The 13,836-nt window shown below is 42.6% G+C and overlaps 1 protein-coding gene across 1 annotated transcript in view; it reads left to right on the top strand.

Annotated features, from left to right (window-relative positions):
• The window catches only part of LOC119888158 (receptor-type tyrosine-protein phosphatase mu-like), a 139,266-nt gene that overhangs the window by 54,623 nt on the left and 70,807 nt on the right, over positions 1–13,836 (top strand). Inside the window, 4 exon segments of the mRNA XM_038698658.1 lie at positions 5,341–5,508; positions 5,677–5,786; positions 12,714–12,792; positions 13,320–13,445. Of these exon segments, the coding sequence (XP_038554586.1) occupies positions 5,341–5,508; positions 5,677–5,786; positions 12,714–12,792; positions 13,320–13,445 (483 nt within the window).

Genomic DNA, 13,836 nt, shown 5'->3' with positions numbered 1-13,836 from the left:
AACCTTTCTTCTTTTCAGTTCAGTCAGATAACAGGAGCGTTAGAGAGGAACGTGGGGACGGCTGGTGGAGCTTCAGCTTCTCCCCCTCAGTGGACTGGCCTCTTTAAAACCACCTGAACTCCGTCGTCTTTGACGCTAACTGCTGCTAAACGCCTCCTCTTTCTGTGTTTGTTTTTCAGCTGTTCAACAAACATGTGAATCTCCTGTTCGATGGTTTGTGTCTGCAGACATTTGAAATTCCACTCGGATCCTGAAGTCACTGCAGGAAACACACGCACACACTTCCTGCTGCTGCGTGTGTGTGTGTTATTTGTGTAAATCTTCTCAATGCGCTGCAGCTGCCTCTCCTCACGTTTCAATATAACTCTGGTAATAGAATTACCCCCCTCCATCTGTGCGTGTGTGTGTGTGTGTGAGCTGGGTCTGATGTGATTGGTTTAGAGATGGCAGGGGTCGTCTGTGGTTGGCCGACAGGTGAGAGGGGGGCGGGAGGTTAACGAGAGACAGAAACGCCAAGACACGCTCAAGATCAGCAGTTTGTTTTTCTGTTTTCTGTCTTTTTCCTTCTCCTCGCACACCTGCGTCTCTCCTCTCTGAGTGATTATTGGTGAATTAGCTAATGATCGACTCCCGACTCCACTGTCGTCTCCGGTAAAAGCAGAACAGGACAAAATAAAACGAGAGCAAACAACCAAAACATGAAATGATTCAAACGCAGACTCCTGAGACGATGAAGAAATGAATTTCCCTCTGAGGTGCAAATCAGTGGATCAGTTTTCACCTAGAAAAACAGAAATCGTCAAAACTCTGACAGACGTGAAATGCCAGAATCATTCAGTTTATCGAAGACATCGTGACGTCTGACATCCGTCCAGGACAAACGTCCAGAAATCAGCTTAGACCTTCAGAAAGTCCTGAGAACCTTCAGCATCACAGGAATCCAGTGAGAGCTGTCAGGACATCCATGCTAACTGCTAACAGGAGACGCTAACAGCTGATTCAGCTTCTTTTAGCTGTTAGCCAAAGGAAAAGATTTTATCTGTGAAAAGTAGCTGGACGGTGCAGTGACAGAGTTTGAACAGCAGGACAGGACACATCTCCAGTAAAGTTGGGCAGACCGGTTCCAATCCCGATATTCGAGCCGCACGACTCCCTTTAGTGTCAGCCTGAATATCGGCTTTGTCGGGTGTGGTTTGCTGTGAGCAGGGGAAGCGAGGACCAATCAGCTGCTACATGAATCTCTGACACGTCAGAAACTTTACCGAAGCTGAAGCCGAGCCAAGACTGGATTCCTCGCCATCTGTTTCTCTGACAGGCGGCACGTGTCTGCCTTGTTAGCATTGTGGCTAGCAAACAAACATCTGCCCGTCGCCCAGCTTTCAAACTGATCTTTATTGAAAAATATCAGTAGAAAGAGCGGCACTCAGGAGCCGACCATAGCTAATGGAATTGTCCAGCTTAAAGGTCGCCAGGCTTTAGACCCCTAATGGCATAAAACCAAGCCGATCGTGACGTCTCTTTAAATAAAAGCACGAAATGAGTAATACTCATATCTCTTGTAAAGTCTGAAACCTCCCTGAAAACACGAAAATAACAGAAAAAGAGTTTCCTGTGGATTCAGGATTTTGGGGGCCGTTCCCAGATTTCTGGCTCTGCTCACAGGTTGTCGACCTCTCCGGGTGTTTGTTGGAGAACGTTTGTTAAGGAACCAGCTGGTACGCACACGTACCGAGACGTGACCAAACTGGTCAGGACAATCCTCGGAAACATGGAACAGAGTCTGACGCAGAAACAGGTACAGTACTGAGGTTCAGAGAGGATGATGGACCGCCAATCAGAGCAAAGAAAGAACAGAACCTGAGGAGTAATACATTAAAGAAACGACTGAACTAACGAGCGCGTAGCAACCGATAAATAAACAGATAAGATAAAGCCAACAAAATGAATGAAAAGGAGAAGAGTTCAGACAGAGTTCTGTCTGAGCGACAGGAGTTCAGTTTACTGTCCTAGAAGCCCCAGAGACTGAACCAGAACCAGCCCACCACAGCTCTATGTCAGTGTTCACAGGAGAGCTGAGAGGAACCCAGAAACAAACGCTCATCAGCAACAGAAACGTGAACGAGTGGACTTATGTTTGCATAGGAATGTGTGTGAACTCATCAGTGTGTATTGTTCTCTCTCTCTCTCCTCATCAGTCTGTATTGTCCTCGCTCGCCCATCCTCTCCTCCTCATTTCCTCTCATCTGTCTCTCGTCTTCCTCCTCCTCTTCGCTCTGCGATGATTAAAACTCTTGTTTTTCTAATCGATTCTGCTCAAGGACCATTGATCTGCTGACACACACACACAGAGACACTTGTAAGCTGGAAATGAAATAAAGGAAACGTCCTCTCAGATGAAACTGCTCTGAGGAGGAAATCACACGTCTGAAGGTCAGACAACTCTCTGATTGGTCACAGAGAAACAACAGATGTTGAACTCAGGTGTCGCTGCTGCTCACTAATGGTGACAAAATGTAGAATCTTTGTCCTTTCGTACAAAGATCAATACACGTGTGACGGTCAAACTGCAGCTTGTTCTGTCAGAAGAACCAGATTTAAATTTGGCTGAAGAACAGCAACATAAACTGGACTAAACATTCAGACAGGAGGACGACACTGAGCTCGTCTGTGACTGAACTGAGACTAAAGACAAACACTAAAGACAAAGAATAAAGATTAAACACAAAGACTAGATTGAAGATTAAAAACAAAGACTAGACTAAAGACAAAGACTAGATTGAAGATTAAAAACAAAGACTAGACTAAAGAAAAAGATAAGACTGAAGATTAAAAACAAAGACTAGTCTAAAGACAAAGACTAGATTGAGGATTAAAAACAAAGACTAGAGTGAAGATTAAAAACAAAGACTAGACTAAAAACAAAGACTAGAGTGAAGATTAAAAACAAAGACTAGTCTACAGACAAAGACTAGAGTGAAGATTAAAAACAAAGATTAAGAAAAGATGTAAATGCTCCGTACTTGTATAGCGCCTTTCTAGTCTTTTCGACCACTCAAAGCGCTTTTACACTACATCTGCATTCACCAGTCACACACATTCATACACTGAGCCTAAGTGCTCAAACGGAAACTAACATTCACACTCACTCATACACTGGCGGAACAGCCGCCAGGGGCAATTCGGGGTTCAGTATCTTGCCCAAGGACACTTCGACACGCAACCAGGGGGAGCCAGGGATTGAACCGCCGACCTTCCGATTAACGGCCATCCCGCTCTACCTCCTGACCACAGCCACAGCCGCCCCAAAGACTAGACTAAAAACAAAGACTAGTCTAAAGATAAAGACTAGAGTGAAGATTAAAAACAAGACTAGTCTGAAGAAAAGACTAGACTGAAGATTAAAAACAAGACTTGTCTAAAGAAAAGACTAGACTGAAGATTAAAAACAAAGACTTGTCTAAAGACAAAGACTACAGTGAAGATTCAAAACAAAGACTAGACTAAAGACAAAGACTAGAGTGAAGATTAAAAACAAGGACTAGTCTACAGACAAAGACTAGAGTGAAAGTTAAAAACAAAGACTAGAGTGAAGATTAAGAACAATGACTAGTCTAAAGACAAAGACTAAGGTGAAGATTAAAAACAACGACAAAGACTAGACTGAAGATTAAACACAAAGACTAGACTGAAGATTAAACACAAAGACTAGATTGAAGATTAAACACAAAGACTAGACTGAAGACGAAGACAAAGACTAGAGTGAAGATTAAAAACAAAGACTAGTCTAAAGACAAAGACTAGACTGAAGATTAAAATCAAAGACTGAAGATTAAAAACAAAGACTAGATTTAAGATTAAAAACAAAGACTAGACTAAAAACAGACTAGAGTGAAGATAAAAAAAAAGACTAGTCTAAAGGCAAAGACTAGACTGAAGATTAAAAACAAAGACTGAAGATTAAAAACAAAGACTAGACTGAAGATTAAAAACAAAGACTAGACTGAAGATTAAAAACAAAGACTAGACTAAAAACAGACTAGAGTGAAGATTAAAAACAAAGACTAGACTAGAGTCTGAAGAGTCTGACGAGGGTTAAAATAAAGTCTGTCAGCAGCTCAACACTGACGAGAGAGGGTGATCGAGGTAGACTCAGAGCTGGAGAGAGAGAGACTCGTCATTAACAGTCTGAATGCTAACTGACAGCTGAACAACTAGCCAATCAAGGAACATTTCACTGCTCTCATGCTGTCACCATGGAGATGCCCTTCAACCCACTCACACACACAGTTGCAGACACTGTAAAAGAAAAAATGGGGCGAGGAATTTGAATTTCATAAAAACTTTAGAGAAACAGAGACATGAAGGAAAGTGAACCCAGAGAAGCTCGGCTGATTGACAGCTGTAGCCATGACACACAAACGCAGAGACACACACAAAGCTTTAAAGTGTGACACCACGCTTTTATTCTGAAGTCTGCCAATTATAGATTTCTAACTGTCGACAAAATAAACAACTTGCAAACACACACACATACACACGCATGCAGTTTATTTTTCGTTGTCGTGATGACTTATTGATTTGCTGTTCTAATAAACTAATGAGTCTTTTATTTTCTTATCTTCTTTTGTCAGCTGTGGACTTCCTGTCTGCGGCTCATTAAAGTGGCGCCACATGATCCTTTTATGTTTTTACTGTCGTCTTTAATGTCGTCTTTGCTCATTTCGTTTTAAAGTCTGTAACTCACACCTGCTTTTATTTTGACGCCTCAGTACCTCTGACTGTGTGATGTCACACTCGATGGTGACTTTATTGATCTGACATGTGGTCAGTGCTGCCTGTCACAAACTATACATGCTTTTACTGTGAAATGTTGTGAAAATAATGCTTTTATTATGAAGGCTGTCACTTCCAACCTTTACCCCTCACCTGTGCTTTTATTTTGACGTGCTGACTTTATTATTCTGTTGTTAAGATGCCGCTGCTGGTCACTAAAGGCTCATGCTTTTATTCTGAAGTCTAGAAACATTGACATTTATAATAAGGAAGTCTTTTATTTTGCTCACCTGTAACTCAGAAGCCTTAAATGTTACGTAAACCGTTCATATATGGACAGGTGCGTAGTTTCACGTAATTTCCTGTGTTTTCTGTTACTTGGATTCCTGAAAACATCTCCTCATCTATAAACTTGTTTTAATTTCCTCTCTGCCTGCTGTTCTGACCTTCCTGTTTATATTCAGACTTTATGAGCACATGTTTTTATTTTGAAGCCTGGTAGCCCTCACTGCTCAGACTTCTATTTTGTTCCCTGTGTGGTAATGACGTGTCACGTCCTGTCTGCAGGGTCCTCCTTCCTGTTTGTGAACACATCGGGTCGTTACAGCGGTCAGCGCGCCCAGCTGCTCCTGCCGCCACTCAAGGAGAACGACACGCACTGCGTCAGCTTCCTGTTTTACCAGGCGGGAGGCCGCGAGGGCGCCATGCCTGCCACGCTCAATGTCTACATCAAAGGTACAAATACTATATTACAGTACTACACACTCAAATACTGCAACATGGTACTGCAGTAGTACGCACTCAAATGCTCTCAGGTATGTCTGTGTTGGGGGGTGGAGCTCTCAGGTTTGTCTGTGTTGAGGCGGAGCTCGCAGGTGTTCACAGTGTTTGTATTTCCTGCAGAGAACAACAGTCCTCTGGGGGTTCCAGTCTTTAACTCTTCAGGCCCCGCCTACCACATCTGGAAAGGGGTGGAGCTTGCCGTGTCCACCTTCTGGCCCAATTACTACCAGGTAACACAAACACACATTTCATTTTAATTCAGTCAGCTGCTGGCTCCTGTGTTTCAGCATCTTTTCTGCTCATGTTCAAAACGTTCTGCATGTTCAGAATCTCTCCCACATCTGTTTTCACGTCTAGAGACCAGGCAGAATATTTTAAAGGTCTACCTGTCCTGTACTAGGATGACAACAGCGATTACATCTTCAAATCTTCCTCACATGTCCTATGTAATGCAGGGAAACCTCTCCACGTCTGCAGTTTCTACTACTGACCTGAGTATTTTTACTAGTACTACTTATAATACACACAGTGTGTACGATGACCGGAGTATTTCTGAATAGTATTCAGGCTGAAAAGATCCAGAAAAATCTTAAAATAAGATCAATGTATGAGTTTTTAAGATGGAACAGCACTCACACTCTCTCCGGATGTGGCTGATCCGTATTGAAAGCTCCTTTATGTGGCTTTAACAGCTCTGTCATCTCTAAACCGTATGACGGCTGCAGCTAATTGGTTCCACACACACACATCAACACACACTCAGCGCTCAGCAGCAGCAGGAAGTGACTTTCTCTCTCCATGGGAACCTTCTTATGCCAAAACGGATCTCGGCACCTGCAGGCGACGGCACAGGGCAGAGCAGAGCACAGTGACCGGCACAGGTGCAGCAGGTGGAGGAAGACCGTCAGGGAACCAGAGGTGCCAGTACAGTACAAGTACAACCCTGCTGTGGTTCTTCACCATCGCTGTTCTTCGCTCGTCTCTAGTGGAACTTTGTTCTGCAGCTGCTCACACCACACGGCCCAGCTGCAAAGTGATGCCTCCAGCTGAACCGTCTCACTGTTTTCACCACAGAAGAAGAGAGATTGATTTTGAACAATACAGCCAATCACACACACTCAGGTGTTGCGGGTTGTGAACCGGCCGCAATTACACCCGCCCCATCTTCACAGCAGGTGCCACTAATTAGCAGCATCACCACGGCAACGACAGATCCAGATCCAGAGAGGAGGTGGGCGATGAAGGACAGAAGAAAGAAAGAAAGAAAGATAGAACGAAGGAGAAGAGGTTAAAACAAGAGAAGAAGAAAATAAGTTGGGAATAAGAAGAGACGTGAGGCCGAGCAGTGAAACAGGAAGTGGGTGATGGCAGAAAGGTGCAGGAAGGAAAGCAGAATAATGAAGGGAAGAGGAGTCAGAGCTCAGAGGAAGGAGAGAAGGAAGGAGGGAGGGAGGAGAACTTCCTGTTTCTGGGCGCCAACAGGAAATGTGTGCCGCCACTTTCCGTGGCGATAAGACTGGAATGTACACACAGGTGAAGTCATTAGAAACCAGGACGGAGAGAAGACGATGGTAAAGAAACAGCAGCAGGTTCTGTTTAGTTTCTCCACATGTTCCTTACTGTTCTTTACATTTTTATTATGTACAGAATCTCACCAAAGTGAGTCCACCCCTCACATCTCTGTAAATATCTGATTCTATCTTTTCATGTGACAACACTGAAGAAATGACTCTTTGCTACAGTGTAAAGTAGTGAGCGTGCAGCTTGTATAACAGTGTAAAGTAGTGAGCGTGCAGCTTGTAGCTTCTATAACAGTGTAAAGTAGTGAGCGTACAGCGTGTATAACAGTGTAAAGTAGTGAGTGTGCAGCTTGTATAACTGTGTAAAGTAGTGAGCGTGCAGCTTGTGCAGCATGTATAACAGTGTGAAGTAGTGAGCGTACAGCTTGTATAACAGTGTAAAGTAGTGAGTGTGCAGCTTGTATAACAGTGTAAAGCAGTGAGCGTGTGTAAAGTAGTGAGCGTACAGCTTGTATAACAGTGTAAAGTAGTGAGTGTACAGCTTGTATAACAGTGTAAAGCAGTGAGCGTGCAGCTTGTATAACAGCGTAAAGTAGTGAGCGTGCAGCTTGTATAAGAGTGTAAAGTAGTGAGCGTACAGCTTGTGCAGCATGTATAACAGTGTAAAATAGTGAGCGTACAGCGTGTATAACAGTGTAAAGTAGTGAGTGTGCAGCTTGTATAACAGTGTAAAGTAGTGAGCGTACAGCTTGTGCAGCATGTATAACAGTGTAAAGTAGTGAGTGTGCAGCTTGCATAACAGTGTAAAGTAGTGAGCGTACAGCTTGTATAACAGTGTAAAGTAGTGAGCGTACAGCTTGTGCAGCATGTATACAGTGTAAAGTAGTGAGTGCAGCTTGTGCGTAGCTTGTATAACAGTGTAAAGTAGTGAGCGTACAGCGTGTATAACAGTGTAAAATAGTGAGCGTACAGCTTGTACAGCTTGTATAACAGTGTAAAATAGTGAGCGTACAGCTTGTACAGCTTGTATAACAGTGTAAAGTAGTGAGTGTGCAGCTTGCATAACAGTGTAAAGTAGTGTGCGTACAGCGTGTATAACAGTGTAAAGTAGTGAGTGTGCAGCTTGTATAACAGTGTAAAGTAGTGAGCGTGCAGCTTGTGCAGCATGTATAACAGTGTAAAGTAGTGAGCGTACAGCGTGTATAACAGTGTAAAGTAATGAGTGTGCAGCATGTATAACAGTGTAAAGTAGTGAGCGTGCAGCTTGTGCAGCATGTATAACAGTGTAAAGTAGTGAGCGTGCAGCTTGTATAACAGTGTAAAGTAGTGAGTGTGCAGCTTGCATAACAGTGTAAAGTAGTGAGCGTACAGCTTGTATAACAGTGTAAAGTAGTGAGTGTGCAGCTTGCATAACAGTGTAAAGTAGTGTGCGTACAGCGTGTATAACAGTGTAAAGTAGTGAGTGTGCAGCTTGTATAACAGTGTAAAGTAGTGAGCGTACAGCTTGTATAACAGTGTAAAGCAGTGAGCGTACAGCTTGTGCAGCATGTATAACAGTGTAAAGTAGTGAGCGTACAGCTTGTGCAGCATGTATAACAGTGTAAAGTAGTGAGCGTGCAGCTTGTGCAGCATGTATAACAGTGTAAAGTAGTGAGCGTACAGCGTGTATAACAGTGTAAAATAGTGAGCGTGCAGCTTGTGCAACATGTATAACAGTGTAAAGCAGTGAGCGTGTGTAAAGTAGTGAGCGTACAGCTTGTATAACAGTGTAAAGTAGTGAGTGTACAGCTTGTGCAGCATGTATAACAGTGTAAAGTAGTGAGCGTACAGCTTGTATAACAGTGTAAAGTAGTGAGCGTGCAGCTTGTGCAGCATGTATAACAGTGTAAAGTAGTGAGCGTACAGCTTGTGCAGCATGTATAACAGTGTAAAATAGTGAGCGTGCAGCTTGTGCAGCATGTATAACAGTGTAAAGTAGTGAGCGTACAGCTTGTATAACAGTGTAAAGTAGTGAGTGTACAGCTTGTATAACAGTGTAAAGCAGTGAGCGTGTGTAAAGTAGTGAGTGTACAGCTTGTATAACAGTGTAAAGTAGTGAATGTGCAGCTTGTATAACAGTGTAAAGTAGTGAGCGTGCAGCTTGTATAACAGTGTAAAGTAGTGAGTGTGCAGCTTGTATAACAGTGTAAAGCAGTGAGCGTGCAGCTTGTATAACAGTGTAAAGTAGTGAGTGTGCAGCTTGTGCAGCATGTATAACAGTGTAAAATAGTGAGCGTACAGCTTGTATAACAGTGTAAAGTAGTGAGCGTGCAGCGTGTATAACAGTGTAAAGTAGTGAGCGTACAGCTTGTTTAACAGTTTAAAGTAGTGAGTGTGCAGCTTGCATAACAGTGTAAAGTAGTGAGCGTACAGCTTGTATAACAGTGCAAAGTAGTGAGTGTGCAGCTTGCATAACAGTGTAAAGTAGTGAGCGTGCAGCTTGTGCAGCATGTATAACAGTGTAAAGTAGTGAGCGTACAGCGTGTATAACAGTGTAAAGTAGTGAGCGTACAGCTTGTATAACAATTTAAAGTAGTGAGTGTGCAGCTTGCATAACAGTGTAAAGTAGTGAGCGTACAGCTTGTATAACAGTGTAAAGTAGTGAGTGTGCAGCTTGCATAACAGTGTAAAGTAGTGAGCGTGCAGCTTGTGCAGCATGTATAACAGTGTAAAATAGTGAGCGTACAGCGTGTATAACAGTGTAAAATAGTGAGCGTACAGCTTGTGCAGCTTGCATAACAGTGTAAAGTAGTGAGCGTACAGCTTGTATAACAGTGTAAAGTAGTGAGCGTACAGCTTGTATAACAGTGTAAAGTAGTGAGTGTGCAGCTTGTATAAGAGTGTAAAGTAGTGAGCGTACAGCTTGTATAAAAGTGTAAAGTATAACAGTGTAAATTAGTGAGCGTACAGCTTTATAACAGTGTAAAATAGTGAGCGTACAGCTTGTATAACAGTGTAAAGTAGTGAGTGTACAGCTTGTATAACAGTGTAAAGCAGTGAGCGTGTGTAAAGTAGTGAGTGTACAGCTTGTATAACAGTGTAAAGTAGTGAGTGTACAGCTTTTATAACAGTGTAAAGTAGTGAGTGTACAGCTTGTATAACAGTGTAAAGTATAACAGTGTAAATTAGTGAGCGTACAGCTTGTATAACAGTGTAAAATAGTGAGCGTACAGCTTGTATAACAGTGTAAAGTATAACAGTGTAAATTAGTGAGCGTACAGCTTGTATATCAGTGTAAAGTAGTGAGTGTGCAGCTTGTATAACAGTGTCAAGTAGTGAGTGTGCAGCATGTATAACAGTGTAAAGTAGCGATCGTGCAGCTCTCATAACAGTGTAAGTAGTGAGTGTACAGCTTGTATAACAGTGTAAAGTAGTGAGCGTACAGCTTGTATAACAGTTTAAAGTAGTGAGCGTACAGCTTGTATAACAGTTTAAAGTAGTGAGTGTGCAGCTTGCATAACAGTGTAAAGTAGTGAGCGTACAGCTTGTATAACAGTGTAAAGTAGTGAGTGTACAGCTTGTATAACAGTGTAAAGTATAACAGTGTAAATTAGTGAGCGTACAGCTTGTATAACAGTGTAACATAGTGAGCGTACAGCTTGTATAACAGTGTAAAGTATAACAGTGTAAATTAGTGAGCGTACAGCTTGTATATCAGTGTAAAGTAGTGAGTGTGCAGCTTGTATAACAGTGTCAAGTAGTGAGTGTGCAGCATGTATAACAGTGTAAAGTAGCGATCGTGCAGCTCTCATAACAGTGTAAAGTAGTGAGCGTGCATCTTGTATAACAGTGTAAAGTAGTGAGTGTGCAGCTTGTATAACAGTGTAAAGTAGTGAGTGTGCAGCTTGTATAACAGTGTAAAGTAGTGAGCGTGCAGCTTGTATAACAGTGTAAAGTAGTGAGTGTGCAGCTTGTATAACAGTGTAAAGTAGTGAGTGTGCAGCTTGTATAACAGTGTAAAGTAGTGAGTGTGCAGCTTGTATAACAGTGTAAAGTAGTGAGTGTGCAGCTTGAATAACAGTGTAAAGTAGTGAGTGTGCAGATTGTATAACAGTGTAAGTAGTGAGTGTGCAGCTTGTATAACAGTGTAAAGTAGTGAGTGTGCAGCTTGTATAACAGTGTAAAGTAGTGAGCGTGCAGCTTGTATAACAGTGTAAAGTAGCGAGAGTGCAGCTTGTATAACAGTGTAAAGTAGTGAGTGTACAGCTTGTATAACAGTGTAAATCTGCTGTCCCCTCAAAATAACACATCACACAGCCATTAATGTCTAAACCGCTGGCAACAAAAGTGAGGACACCTCTAAGAGAAAATGTCCAAATTGGGCCCAAAGAGTCAACATTCTGTGTGGCCACCATTATTCTGCAGCGCTGCCTTATCCCCTGTGGGCCTGGAGTTCACCAGAGCTTCACATGTTGCCACTGGAGCTCTCTTCCACTCCTCCATGACGACATCACGGAGCTGGTGGATGTTAGAGACCTTGCGCTCCTCCACCTTCTGTTTGAGGACCCCCCCACACAGATACTCTATAGGGTTCAGGTCTGGGGACATGCTGGGCCAGTCCGTCACCTTTACCCTCAGCTTCTTCAGTGTCGTCACATGAAAAGATAGAATCAAATATTTACAAACATGAGAGGGGCGGACTCACTTTGGTGAGATACTGTATTATTTATGTTTATGGTTTTTGACCTGCAGCACTCACTTTATTGTTCTCTTATGTTCTACCTACTTTGTTTATTGTTAAGCTCCAAGACACCAAAGCTGATTCCTTATACAGGTGCATCTCAGAAAATTACAATATCGTGGAAAAGTTCATTTTCTACTGCAATTTAATTGAAAAAGTGAAAGATTCATTACACATGAAGTGAAATATTGTTTTTTTGTTGTAATCTTGATGGTGACGGCTTACAGTTAGAGCCAGAAATCAAACTCCAGGATCTCAAAACTACAAGAATTCAGAATAAAGAATTGATAAAACAGAAATTTTGACCTGAGCAGAGCTCTGATCAGCTGGTTAATTCTGAGCCTGGAGTCTCGTTCTGATCTTTTCACCATATTCGAATTGTCTGAGAATCATTGTGAAACTATTGGCAATAAAGCTGATTCTGGTTTGGTATAATCCCTTTTTAGACTCTTGCCTTGGTCTGAAACCCAGTTTTAGATTTGTTTCTAACTAAGAGCCAGTTTATCCAAAGCGACTTACAATTGCTATACATGTCACACGCCTCTGGAGCAACGAGGGGTTAAGTGTCTTGCTCAGACATCTACCAGATGTCTCACAGTGGGAATCGAACCCAGGTCTCCCACACCAAAGGCAAACATCTAATCTATGCGCCACCACCCTTATATAGTTGGCTCTGTCCAGACCCGGCTTTAACTTGTGGACTTGGTCGAGCGCTCCAGTTAGAGTTAAAACCCAGTTGAAAACTCTTTTTATTGCCAATGTCAACTTGGTTTGAAACCCATTTTAAACTCATCAGCACCCCCCGGACCCAAAGTCAAAGTCAACAAAACCAATACTATTACTACTATTACTGATAGTACTGTGAGTACTACTGTCAGTAATCACACCGATAATCCTGCTTTTGATCTCTGTGTCAGGTGGTGTTCGAGGCGGTCAGCACCGGTCAGAGGGGAGTTCTGGCCATCAAGGACATCGTACTGCAGGGACACCAGTGCAGTAAGTACACACATGCACTAAGAAAGGCCCGCCCCCTTGTAGAACACAAAACTAATTGGTTAACGAGGTTTGGCTTCTTAATTGGATAACGATGTTAAAAAGTTGGCATCGTAACATCAAGGTCAGTGTGTTTTTTATGTGGTGTGTGTGTGTGTGAGTGTAGAGACAGGGGAGCTCATTAAAATATAAATTGATTAGCATGGACTTTGATCCAGCTGCCTGTTTATCTACCTGCCCGTCTGAAGACTCGCATTTTAGATGTTGTTTTGTTATGTGAACACGCTGAGTGTGCGCGTGAAGCCTGCAGTAAACATGTTTGACCTGAGCTGTTTCTTGCTGCCTGTTTTTCCCTCGACGCTGTTGATTATGAACTGATGAAAACACACAAACGATCCATTTTCTGATTGGCTCGGTGAGATCTTCGCTGCCTGGCTCAAGAGATCTGGGGGAAGGTTGTCACCGTGGTGACATCAGTCAGGTGATGATGTCATTGGTGTGTGACCTCTGACCTCTGTGTGTGTCCTCAGTGAGCACACCTCACTTCCTGCACATTAAAGGCGTGGAGGTGAACGCAGGACAGACGGCGACGTTTCAGTGCACCGTCAACGGACGACCGCAGAGCAACCTGCTTCTCTACCTGCAGGTACCCATCAGTACTGATCAGTACTTCTGCATGAGCGATACTTCGATGTGATCGATTCGTTCATGCTTAACTTTATCATTTATTTTGGTTTTCATGTGTCTTATTAAACATACTTATCTTGTGTCTGTAATCAGTAAATTTCGTGTAGTATGCGTGTGTAGTGTTTGTGTAGTATAGGTGTAGTATAAGTGCAGCAAACGTGTAGTGTGTGTGTGTAGTCTACGTGCAGTATGCGTATAGTGTGTGTGAAATATTTGTAGTATATGTGTAGTATTTGTGTAGTAGTTGTGTAGTATGTGTGGAGTATATGTGTAGTACGTGTGTAGTATGTGTGTAGTATGTCTGTGTAGTATATATGTAGTATTTGTGTAGTATATGTGTAGTGTGTGTGTAGTATGTGT

The sequence above is a fragment of the Micropterus salmoides genome, unplaced genomic scaffold (assembly GCF_014851395.1).
Source record: "Micropterus salmoides isolate LMB-PRFRI ecotype aquatic unplaced genomic scaffold, ASM1485139v1 Ms_hic_scaffold_1, whole genome shotgun sequence".
Taxonomy (NCBI): domain Eukaryota; kingdom Metazoa; phylum Chordata; class Actinopteri; order Centrarchiformes; family Centrarchidae; genus Micropterus; species Micropterus salmoides.
The sequence above is the reverse complement of the archived record's forward strand: the minus strand, read 5'-3'. Positions and strand labels throughout refer to the sequence as shown.